This window comes from Brachyhypopomus gauderio, chromosome 15 (genome assembly GCF_052324685.1).
Source record: "Brachyhypopomus gauderio isolate BG-103 chromosome 15, BGAUD_0.2, whole genome shotgun sequence".
Lineage (NCBI taxonomy): Eukaryota > Metazoa > Chordata > Actinopteri > Gymnotiformes > Hypopomidae > Brachyhypopomus > Brachyhypopomus gauderio.
Window position 1 is genome coordinate 3,882,097 of NC_135225.1, and position 12,189 is coordinate 3,894,285.

The 12,189-nt window shown below is 44.2% G+C and overlaps 2 protein-coding genes across 3 annotated transcripts; one reads left to right on the plus strand and one right to left on the minus strand.

Moving 5' to 3' along the window:
- Positions 1–1,954: 1,954 nt before the first annotated feature.
- Positions 1,955–5,960, minus strand: fignl1 (fidgetin-like 1). Of its 2 annotated transcripts, none has more exons than XM_076975317.1 (2): positions 5,842–5,960; positions 1,955–5,376 (listed from the first exon to the last, which is right to left on the minus strand). In XM_076975317.1, exon 2 carries the CDS (start codon positions 5,362–5,364, stop codon positions 3,352–3,354), a length of 2,013 nt encoding a protein of 670 aa, XP_076831432.1. In that variant the 5' UTR covers positions 5,365–5,376; positions 5,842–5,960; the 3' UTR covers positions 1,955–3,351. The 2 variants fall into 2 exon arrangements, with proteins under 2 accessions (XP_076831432.1, XP_076831433.1); XM_076975318.1 differs by having other exon boundaries at positions 5,863–5,938.
- Positions 5,961–6,075: 115 nt separating this feature from the next.
- ttl (tubulin tyrosine ligase) lies at positions 6,076–12,175 on the plus strand. Its single transcript, XM_076974539.1, has 7 exons — positions 6,076–6,808; positions 7,643–7,721; positions 8,077–8,309; positions 8,660–8,795; positions 8,890–9,159; positions 9,395–9,538; positions 9,947–12,175. Exons 1-7 carry the CDS (start codon positions 6,634–6,636, stop codon positions 10,128–10,130), a joined length of 1,221 nt encoding a protein of 406 aa, XP_076830654.1. The 5' UTR covers positions 6,076–6,633; the 3' UTR covers positions 10,131–12,175.
- Positions 12,176–12,189: the final 14 nt, after the last annotated feature.

The following is a 12,189-nucleotide window of genomic DNA, read 5'->3' on the forward strand; positions in this document are numbered from 1 at the left end:
CTGTAGCCAATGTAGTGTGCCCACGCTTCAGTGGGACCCAACAGTGGGGACAGCACATTTGCATGAGAGGAATAATCTGGCCAACACTCACCCACCATCCCTCCCCATCCGCTCCAATCCAAAATCTCACTTCTCCTTTCCACCAAAACTAGCGCTAGACAGCTTTCCTACACACCCCACCCCTTCCACAACGCTCTTCGCAAAACCCTGAATCTGCCGGCGGGGTCGTTAAGGTCAGGCTTTAATCCACAACAATACCGCAATTAAGCATCTGATGAGAAAATAACCTACGTTCATCTAGGTGTTTGGATGTGAGTAGATGAGCCAACCTGTAGTCTATTGAAGAATATTTCTTGAAGTGCAATTAAGATTTAAAAAAGGGTCAAAACGGGAGTTTGTAGAAGAGTCTTGCCTACCTCCAGACGAATTCTCACCGCCTTGTTTTCTGAGTCCAGCTGTGGGCTTCTCCCTGCTGCCCGACACCCTCCGTCCTCTGGGAGACACTCAACACTTGCACTGCTGGCTAGTTTTACAAAGTTCCAGCACTGTAGCCAACCACACCGCCCTGAAATATTCATTAACCGACTTGACAAAAAGATGAAAAATAAATGAAACCCTTTTTTCATGGTCTTCCAGTTTTGCTAAGATTGTTTCATAAAAATTACATGACTGATTCATTTCATGTGGGTGCAATCTATAATCAGTTTCTCTGTGACTGGCAAAGGCAAGTTTATAAATCAACCACATTTTTAGCATTCCAACATATTGTAGAAACTGGATTTTTTTTTTATGACAAAGTTAGAAATTTTGGAAATATAAAGACCCACTCAACCAATTATCCACAGCACTTTTAACATAAAGCACATTCATTCCATGCAATACCATCTTCACCCACTGGCTGCTGATTCAAAGACACATAAAGGTTCCATTCAATTTTACTTCCCATTTGAGCAGTGTGAAAAAATACAGAAATTCAACATCTAATATGCCATATATCCTAATATCTGGTATTCGTTCTTAGTCTGCAGCCTATGACAGTCATAAGTGGTTGTGTTACATATTAAATACTGCTTCATCACAAGTGAAAAGATGTTTAAAATGATGTATCCTTATAAATATATAAATATAAATAACATTTTAAAATCTCATGATCCTTACTTCACACCAATTTCTTACAATTACATGTCAATAGTTAATACAAAAGATTCACACTTTGTCTACTAAAGCTCTATATATACACATTTTTGTATGTACACACACACACACACACACACACACACACACATATATATATATATATATAGCTTTAGTCATTTGATGCTTGAACCTTAAACAGCTTTGGGAGTACTAGACAGGAAGTGCCCGAATCTAATGACTTATTTATAATGTGTATTTCTAAAGACAGTTTGATCTTAGACTATATTACACTTAGTATTTTAAATGTTTCCCTCTCTAGAACTATTTTGAGTTATGGAACTAACAAATAGCCTACATTTCTAGGAATATTTGGTTATATCTCCCTAATAAAACTCTGAATATTTGGTTATATCTCCCTAATAAAAATCTAAATATTTGGTTATATCTCCCTAATAAAACTCTGAATATTTGGTTATATCTCCCTAATAAAACTGAATTCCTGTGCTTAAGGGACATGAATTTGGTTCACTTCTCATATTCGTTAAGGAACTTAACATACACCTCATAATGTAACGTCTACCCTAACACCAACTATTATGATTCATTTTGTTTCAGTGAAAAAATGATTTAATTCCTGAGTTCTTCATTACCTGATTTAACAAGTGAGATAATGGAGGGAAAGTCCTGAATCATTACCTCAAATAACAGGACATATTTGGCACACAGGGAATTCTGACCATGTGATGACATAGTTATTACCTCACACACACACACACACACACACACACACCACAAAAGCCTGCTAAGTCACTGCCTCTCAATTGGTACTCCTCACGCTTTAATTTAATTTTGCCAGAACTTCCCAATGCCAAAAATGAATCGGTCCCAAGATTGAGAACAGAAACTACAGCAGTATAAAATTAAAGAAGCAAAACCAAGATGAACAATATCATTCACTAAAGGAATTTGACAGGTCATTAAACATACCCAATTGACCACATCCAAGTTATAAAATCATTTTTCTCTGATTTGCCAAATGCCGTCCCATACCCACACAGCAACAATAACAACAGGAAGACCCATGCAAGACTTCGCCTGTGGGTAACTCTTATCATAAGACCAGAATGCCTGCAACGTTGCCCAACTTCCCCTGCTCGATCCCCTTACAAAGAGCGATGAAAACAGAGGAGTTAGTAATGCTTCACAGGACCAGCAGGGCATGAAGACCAGCAAGACACCAGTGAGCATGTTGGGTGAAGATGTTCAACGATGGTTCTTCTTTGAATAATACACTCAATAGGAAACAAGTGACAGGATGCCCGTTGTTCCCTTTTATTGTAAGCTTGGCACATTTCCTCAGTATTTCACACGGAAAAGTTGCTGCTCCATTTAATTTCACAGGAAAGTAAATTAAAGAAAATAAATTTTCACAAATTGGGTTCTATAAATGTATTGGGGGCGTCTCATGTTCACCCCATTCTAAAGCTCAGATACTGAGTCTAGTTAGTGCAGGTCTAGAAGAAAGATAAACTCTAGTGTATGTGTAGTACATAGCATACAAGACAACACAAATCAGCTTAGTGCCAAACTCTTAGTTTGTCCTTCCTGTACAATATAACTTGCACTTTTGAGATGACCATAAAACAGCACCCAGACGGCAAGTATTCTGTTGACCATCATGTGTTCAGTTTTGTCCAACAGAAACGCTGTACTCCTTGAAGTATTTCGAGAACAATTCTTATTGAATCTGAGGTAAAACCAATACACTAAATCCAGAGTGAAAAGAACAGTGGACATCACTGTGGACAGAGGAACTTTAAAATGAAAGAGAGAGATAGATTAGATTATACTACTCTTACATCTGTACATCATAAACTCAGACACCCACATTTTTATGGCTTAGAATAAAAAGAGAAAATATAATTCATTATTCAAACAGAAAATATACCCATACAACTACCAAACCTGTGAATAAATACAAGGTGACGAAAATGGAAGTATAAGAAAATAAAGACATAACATTTTCAGTGTTGGCTCAGTAAGGACAATGACCTCAAACATTTTTTTAAAAACAAAACTGATAAAAGTAAATACCTTTATTTTATTTACATGGCTAAAGAGGAAACAAATTGCAAACATCTGTAATCCCCCCCCCACCACATTCATCAAAACACACAACAAACAACACAAACAAACAAAAAAAAGCTCGAGTGTTTATCGACCACAGCCAAAAGTTTTGTTCCATTCCTCATAGAGCTGCAGGTCTTTGGGAGACACACTGGGACGCACGGTCTTCAGAGCTTCTTGGAAGTCATGGTACAGTATAGGCCTCACCTGCTCAGGTGTGATGGTGGCGATGTCACTGAGCTGGATACTGCGAATGGGGCCCAGTGCTGCTTCACGGCACAGCTGCGTCATATCGGCCCCCGAGAACCCGTCCGTCCCCAGCACCACCTTCTCAAACTCATCGGCTCCCAACCGGCTCTTCTCCTTCAACATGAGGTTGGTCACTATCTGCTGCCGGGCGGTCGCCTCCGGAAGGGGGATGTAGAGCCGTTTGGCGAGGCGACGACGGGCAGCTTCGTCGATCTCCTGCGGTCGATTGGTGGCTCCCACCACCAAGATTCGATCCTCGGAGGACGTCGCGGCTCCGTCCAGCTGGACGAGGAACTCGGTCTTAATCCGGCGGGACGAATCGTGCTCTCCGTCCGTGCGCTGAGAAAGCAGGGAATCGATTTCATCGATAAAGATGACTGCTGGCTGGTGGCACCGAGCGATGGCGAAGAGCGCCCTCACCATCTTCTCTCCCTCACCCACCCACTTGGAGGTGAGTGAGGAGGCACTGATGCTGAAGAACGTGGCTCCAGACTGGCTGGCTATGCACTTTCCTATGAGCGTTTTCCCAGTGCCTGGAGGACCAAACAGAAGAATTCCCTTGGGTGGACCTCTGAGACCAGTGAAAATATCGGGCCTAAGCATGGGCCACACCACAATCTCTTTTATGGTGGCTTTGGCAAACTCAAGACCAGCGATGTCGTCCCACACCACAGGTGGGCCATGGTCCATAATTTCACTCATAATTAGTTCAATTATCTTAGGCTCAAAGTTCTTCAGCCGCTCATCAACAGGTTGAGTGTCTTGTGACGCATTATCCCTACCACCGCCGTCCTCCTCTTGTTTTGGCATCGGTGAGACAAATTTGGAGAAGGCCCCACGTGGTCGGTTTGCCCCTAGACATTTTTTGGTGACTGTGACCATATTCGCCGACGAGCCCCTCTGGCCCTGATGAGAATGCTTTTTCTGCTGGTCAACGATAAGTTGCTCTCGAGCGGTTTTAAAACTAGAGCCGGGAATCTCCTCCCTCCTTTGTCCGCCGCCTCCAAGGTCATACCCTCCCTGTGGTAGGAATGAGCTTCTGTTAGTTTCAGTTCCTGAACTGTAGAAGTTCTTCCTCTTGGAGGGATTTGTGGAGAAGAACACAGACTGGTGATTGTTTGTGTTGGATGTACTTGGGTTACCAACGCTGGACTGTAGACAAGGCCCAGAGTTAACTGGGGGATTGTACGTGTTCTGACCAAAGAGAGGCGTGATCCCTGCAGGGGTTCTTGGAGGCTTACAAGTGGGTGGAACGCCTGTGGGTGCTCCTGTGGGTGCCCCTTCCTTGCCTCTGGCCCTCACTACAGGACCATTTCCAAAGTTAATAACCCGAGGCTCCACTTCAGCACTGGGAACAGGTGCAGGCCAGGAAGGAGATGGTTCTGAAACACCACCACTGCCAGAACTAAACTCAGCCGCACCTTTGCTCCAACTGCCACTGACCTCCTCACCGACCGTTATGTCAGCGTCTGTGGGATCCACAGGGAGCCTCTCGTCTCCAGCCCGCATCATGCTCTGCACGCACGGCAGGCTGAACACGTTTTCAGTCGTTAGAGACGACTCCCATTTGTCGCTGTGATTCCTCTGGTTGCGGGCCAGGTGCAGTACGCCGTCGGCGTAGTTATTCAGCCCCACGCGCTGGTCGTCCGAGTCCAGCAACGCGGCATAGTGCTCCGTGTACGTCCTCAGCAGGCTGGAGGCCCCGGTGGCAGAGAGCTCAGCATTCGCCCATGCATACTGAATGGACAGAATGTGTGCGCGGTACGCGTCAGCCGTCTGTTCAAGTGTGTACGTGCCAGACAAAATGTCAAAGGACCGCCTCTGCCACTCGTCCAGGTGTGTGTTACTCATGTCTGGTCCAGCCTGTGTAAGAAGTAGTTACAGAATCAATGAGAAAAATATAATAAGTCTTTCTTGGAATGTGAGAATAGCAAACTATGATACAACAGAGTACAAAAATAAAAGGCTTATCTTCAAATTGCATTTTAATTAAGCTCACCTTTTAATTAGGCGATAATTATATTCTTTAGTGCTTACTTTATAGTTTTGGCTTAATTATTAAAGGAGGGTAAGTAGCTAAGCAAACGCTCTTTTTAATGTAACTAGTACTCTAGCCGCAAAGAAACGATAAACACAAATATCTGACCGCCCGCAAATACAACTGTGACCCTGTCCCCTCAATACTGGGCACTATGTAGTCAGCTTGCTAGGGAGACTCGGTGGAACATAAGGTTGTCTAGTTAGCTAGCCAACTAGATTAGCTGCTCTGATCTGCATTAGGATAGAAAACTACGCTTTTGGACTTCTGATTCTCGTCCCACAACTCACCTCTAAATGTCAGTATCGTACCTTATTCCGGACTCAAACACGGAGGTCGCACAAACTTTCACCCAACTTCCCGCCGCCTTTGGCGCGCCGGCTACTTCTTCGTCCCTCCACTGCGCCGCTGCCGGTGTTTTCATTAGTTGGATTCTTGCCGCCACCGTGTGGCTGCGAAGTGCAATTGCGGCAGAACACTAAAAAAAACTACAACGACCACAATGCCCCTCGGCTCGAGGCTGGCGTAGCGGCTTAATCCATAGGTGCGCCTGGTGGATCGGATCGCGACAATTCGGATGGAAAAATTCGGTCCCGTGGACGTCCGGTAACTTTGAGCAACGAATTCGCTCACCCGGCACCCGCGAATCTCACGTTTAGTGTTCGGTCAAAGTTCAGAAACGATCGTTTTGGTCCGTGGCAAACCAACATTTATTTTAATAATAAAAAAAAAGCTAGTGTAGCTAGCTAAGCTATCCGTTAGCATTTGATAGGCAGGCGAGCCGGAGGAGTCACACCCATAATATTGGTGATCACTGATCAATACGTCGGTCATCGATATCATTTATTTAACGGTGTACAAAGTGAACGCGCACTTATTAGGACCAGTTTTGATGGTTTAGGGGACGTCATGAGTGTCCTGTCTCGGACCGCCTTGTTTGGGGACAGATAACGGTGACCATCGGGACAGTGGGACAGGACGGGCCGGTGGGGACCGGGGACGGTGGACCGGTGGTCTCGGGACACTCAGGACGGGCCGGTGGACCGGTGGTCTCGGGACACTCCGCTCCCGTGTTTCACTACATGAGCAGCGGTACCACCATGTACACGTTCGTGGTGCGGGACGAGAACAGCAGCGTGTACGCCGAGGTGGCCAACATCCTGCTGGGCACCGGGAGGTGGAGGAGGCTGAGGAGGGACCACCCCCGCTTCAACCTGATGCTGGGCGAGCGGAACCGACTACCGTTTGGACGCTTGGGTATACAGGACACACACTCCTGCTGCCAGTATACAGGACACCTGTCCCTGCTGCCAGTATACAGGACACCTGTCCCTGCTGCCAGTATACAGGACACCTGTCCCTGCTGCCAGTATACAGGACACACACTCCTGCTGCCAGTATACAGGACACCTGTCCCTGCTGCCAGTATACAGGACACACACTCCTGCTGCCAGTATACAGGACACCTGTCCCTGCTGCCAGTAAACAGGACACCTGTCCCTGCTGCCAGTATACAGGACACACACTCCTGCTGCCAGAAACACGTTGTTGGTTTTAGAAGGAGGCGCAGGATACTATGACTGCATCTCTGCCACCTGTAATATGGTTTACATTAAAAAATGTACTCAAATAGTCCTTTAAAAAAAGCAAGAAACCCTTAAATCCCTTAAATAAAGGCTCAATGATAATCTTGCCTTTTTACAATAATTATAAGGGTTTCCTCTGCAAGTTGGAAATGTGTGTAATTTCAGGATGAACTAATTTTGCCCTGAAAATTAAAGTCTAACCTCTTATCAGTTAGCACCCATACATTGTTGGGTGGTTTATTCCGTCGGCTATTATTCTGTATCCATGCATGTGTTTTGCTAAGTGCTTATGAACCTCTGACCAGCCATGTTCTTGGGCTCTGACATTCACCTTATGTGACATTATGACCTTTATGGCATCCTGTTGTGCTCACAGATCTAGTAAATATGTATTGATATCTGACCTTTATTGACAGAAGTGATTCTTTAGTGGAATTCAGTGGTATTCAGCAGCTCAGCTAATATGTCACTGGGTGTGATGTAATGACCGCCATGTCTCCCACAGGTCATGAACCAGGACTGATCCAGCTAGTGAACTACTACAGAGGGGCAGACAGGCTGTGCCGCAAAGCGTCCCTCGTCAAGTATGTGTCTCCTTCAGCTTTTCTCAAATGTATGAACCCCCTTTTGATTTCTTCTTAAATCTTACATTTCTTAAACATCATCTCAAATGAGTGGAACTGTGAGATTAGCGTAGCTAACTAATAATCAACATTACTGTGTAATCTGTAAAAGACTGAACAAACTTTCAATGTGTAGCCTAATATTACAATATTATGAGGGGCTGAAAATAACCGAAGGTATCGATATGTTGATTCACTGTTTGCATTTATATGATTCCATTTCCTGTTTGTTTCTTTTTCTGCAAACACACAATTTTTCATTTATTACATTAAAGTTTAGTACCTGTTCACTGTAGCTGCCCTGTTTACCCTGTAGGTTAATAAAGACAAGTCCAGAACTGAAAGACTCCTGCAACTGGTTTCCTGAGTCTTACATCATTTACCCCACCAACCTCAACACTCCTGTAGCTCCTCCCACCAATGGTATTAGCCACCTGAAGACCAGCCCCAAGACAGACGAGCGGGAGGTCTTCCTCACCTCACACCACTCCAGAAAGGAGAACGGCGAGGAAACCGTGTGGATTGCTAAATCATCAGCTGGAGCCAAAGGTGCGTTCCTTGAACAGACGAAGACCATTAACAGAAACGCTCTCAAGCTTCGCAACTCATCAGTGATGCGTTTTATATATCACAGGTATCAAACTGAAGTCAGAGGGCCAGTGCACAGGACACCTGAACGTTTACCTGAACGTTTACCTGAACGTTTACATGAACGTTTACCTGAACATTTACCTGCTAACGCACCTGATTCAACTTTCCAAGCACTAGTCAATTCATGGTGTAAATCAATTTTTAGAGCAGAGTGGCCTTCGTCAATGTGATCTCTGTATAAAATGTGTGGGTGTGTGTGTGTGTGTGTGTGTGTGTGTTTTTCTGTGGTCATGTTTGTTTTGCCATAGGGGCTGGAATTATGATATCTCATGATGCAAACCAGTTGCTTGAGTTCATTGATAATCAGGGACAAGTTCATGTCATTCAGAAATACCTGGAGAAGCCTTTGCTATTGGAACCAGGCCATCGCAAGTTTGATATAAGGTAGGATGAACCGTGACCGCCTGTAAGTGATTTGAAGGCGAGTACGAGGCAGAAAGGAGTTTTAACACGTGACGTGTTCATCTTCCGTTTGTAGGAGCTGGGTTCTTGTTGACCATCAGTACAACATCTACCTGTACCGCGAGGGTGTGCTGAGAACATCCTCTGAACCGTACAACAGCTCTGACCTCCAGGACATGACGAGCCACCTGACCAATCACTGCATCCAGAAGGAGCACTCACAGAACTACGGTCGCTACGAGGAGGGCAACGAGATGTTCTTCGACGAGTTCAGACAGTACCTGCTGAGCGTACACAATGTTGCCATAGAGACGTCCATCTTACCTCAGATCAAGCATATAATAAGGTATGACCAGTACTCACGCAGTGCGGGCACCAGTTTGATTACGCAGGCTGCACCCAAGTGTGGGGGATGGTGCTTTTTTTGTTTTTATAAATCTTTCTGTGTACAGCAAGCAGCAGTTCAGTCAGTTATCACTGTCTTATATCACTCATTTGATGTGCTACAGGTAAACCAGTTCTTTTGCAGGATGCCAGTATCTCCTTTTATGTAAGTGCTGGATGTTGTCCTGTGTGAACAGGAGCTGCCTCATGTGCATCGAGCCTGCGATCAGCACCAAACATCTCTCCTACCAGAGCTTCCAGCTCTTTGGCTTCGACTTCATGCTGGACGAGAGTTTCAAAGTGTGGCTGATCGAGGTCAACGGCGCCCCCGCCTGTGCACAGTCAGTACTTTTACATATGAGGTCATCCAGACTCATGCGTACAGATACAGATCATTTCTTGCTCTTTGCTCCTGCCTCTGGTTATTACTCTGGTTATTATTGAGCCAAATTTTCCAGTGTTTTATGACTCTTAATGTTCTTTCTGGTTTAAGAATATAAAGTACATAGACGTTGTTCTACAAATGACTCATTTAGACTTCTAAGAAATATTCAGAGGCTATAGTAAATTTTATAGTGTCTAAAGTCAAACTTCTATTTGTGACTCAGATGAACCCAGTTTACTAATATGGAGAAGGTCATTATTGTTTGTTTAGCTCTTAGTATTTTTGGTGCTCTTAAACAGAAGTGTGTGAGTCATGACGTCTGAAGTCTGAACAGTGGTGTTCTCTCGTTTCCTGTCCTGGTTAGGAAGCTTTACCCAGAGCTGTGTCAAGGAATCGTGGATGTTTCCATCTCCAGCGTCTTCTCGCTGAGCGCAGACGCCCTCTCCAGTTCTCCTCCGTTCTCCACATCCCCATCCCTCTCCACCAACACATGCGCTTCACCCAAACTCCGAGCACCCAACCAGATCGGCCCATTCGTGAAGCTGTAAGCACAGTGTGTGCGTGTGTATGTATGCTTGTGTGAACAAGAAGGCCAGAGGAAATAATCTCTTCCAAACGTGCACTGCCAGCAGCTCTCTGGAGGAAGCCCTTCTGAAAGGCTGCCTGGGTAGAGTGGTAGGGAGGTAGGCTATTGGTGGAATGATGAAGAATGGCCCAATATTTAAAATTGCACTCTTACTTATAACAAACCGTGCGAAACGCTCGTAAATCTGCTTCTGTCTGTTACCCGCGCCCCGCGCATCAATCTGTTGGTCCTGTCAGCAGTGATATCGAGCTTTTCGAGCTAGCGATACGCTCTTCAACGTCACTGACTAGTTATGCTGGGGCCTTATTGCTCCGAGTAAGCTCTGCCTCACCAGGGTCTGCAGTATCCGAGGAAAGCTGAGGTAGTAATACATGGACAGATCTCTGAAGTTTCTCAGGAATCCTCAGGACTGTTCAAGGCACTCCGATATAACGTAGGATGGTTACAAATTTCATTCCAGTGATGTTAGTGCCTTACATATCCGTATGCCTGCCTCCTATAAAGCACTAAGTTGGCATTTCTGAAATACCACCCAAGAACGAATTGCCTCTATTGCAATCATAGAATACTGCGAGCGTACACGTTGAAGATTCGGTCTTGTCCCATTGTTGTAGCGATTCCTGTATTGGACTTTGAGTGTGTGCAGATGCAGCCTATGGCACTATCGTTCATTATTTTATAAGCCATTGTACTTTACGTTTTCTTGTTGCTACTCTAGTATGTAGTATGTAGTGTATGTCACTGTAAATGATTCTCTCTATAGGTTCAGAAAGTGTTATTCATTTACAGTGACCGGGCTTGTCTAAAAACACTGTTGTATATTGTGAATTTAGATCAGAAAATATTGTGTATTGTACTTATCTCTGTGCTGTAGATTTAGCTCATTGTTTTGAGGCATGGTCATGTAGCATCAGTTAATGGCACCAGTGTCACTTCCTGTTGGGTTTGCTTTAATCACTGACGATGGTTTTGTCACCCAACGGTGACGGTCCATTATGCATTTTGTATTTTATCATGTGCACAGCTCAACCATCATTTTTTCATGCTACCTCCATTGTAATAAAGACCGAAGACACTTGACTCCCCCGTGATCTGGTTGATCTGCCCGTTTCCCTGTTTTTCACACGTATATTATTGCCAATATGGATGAAGAAGTGTCATCATCTTACAGCGCACACATCTACGAACCATTTCACCGAGCTTCTTGGTTAAACACCTTCGTTTGGAAACTTTAGACCAATGATATTGCCGGACATGGGAGGTGTTCACCTAGGTCTCCTGCAGCCCAGATCTACTTAAATCATACTCCATCCAGCTAAACACGCTTTTTTGAAGACAGCAGATAGAGCAGGAATGATTGACTACTGCTCAGTGTGTAGAATGAATGAGAAAGGAAGAACACCAGTGGTGTGATGTAACCCTCGCATGCTGCAGTGCTAAGTTTGAGGTTTATGGAGTATGTATGGAGTATATACAAAACATCACATGCCATGGGGAAAAGGGAGTTGCAAATATTTAAACATTTCATTTCTTCAGTTACATCATCAGTGTTGTATCCCTACAAGCTTCTGGGATAATGTACTTATCAGTGTTACAGGCAATTTATGTTCGTCTTTTCATGTCAAGCAAAGGGTGCCTTATACTAAAGTGTAACATTAAAATGTCTGATGAGAAAAAACACAGATAGATGAGGATGGTTTTTAATTATTTGACTTCTGTTGACATTTGCTACAAATTCAGCTGTAGGCTACTTTTTTTTTTGCATAGGGACTTTGCAACTGTCCATTGACTTGATTATGTTATTATTTTTTATGCACATCATCCTGAGCTGACATTTCATCAACTCTAACCAAAGAGAGATGGAACTGTTTGTATATTTCATTTGTATTTGAACAGATTGTGACTGTTTAATGAACATTACTGTGTAGTTTGTTTGTGCGGATTGATGCGTCGTTGTGGCATGATGTAGTAAAGTCTGCCGTCCTTGGCCACCTGAAAAGGAACTTACATTTGTGTGTTTC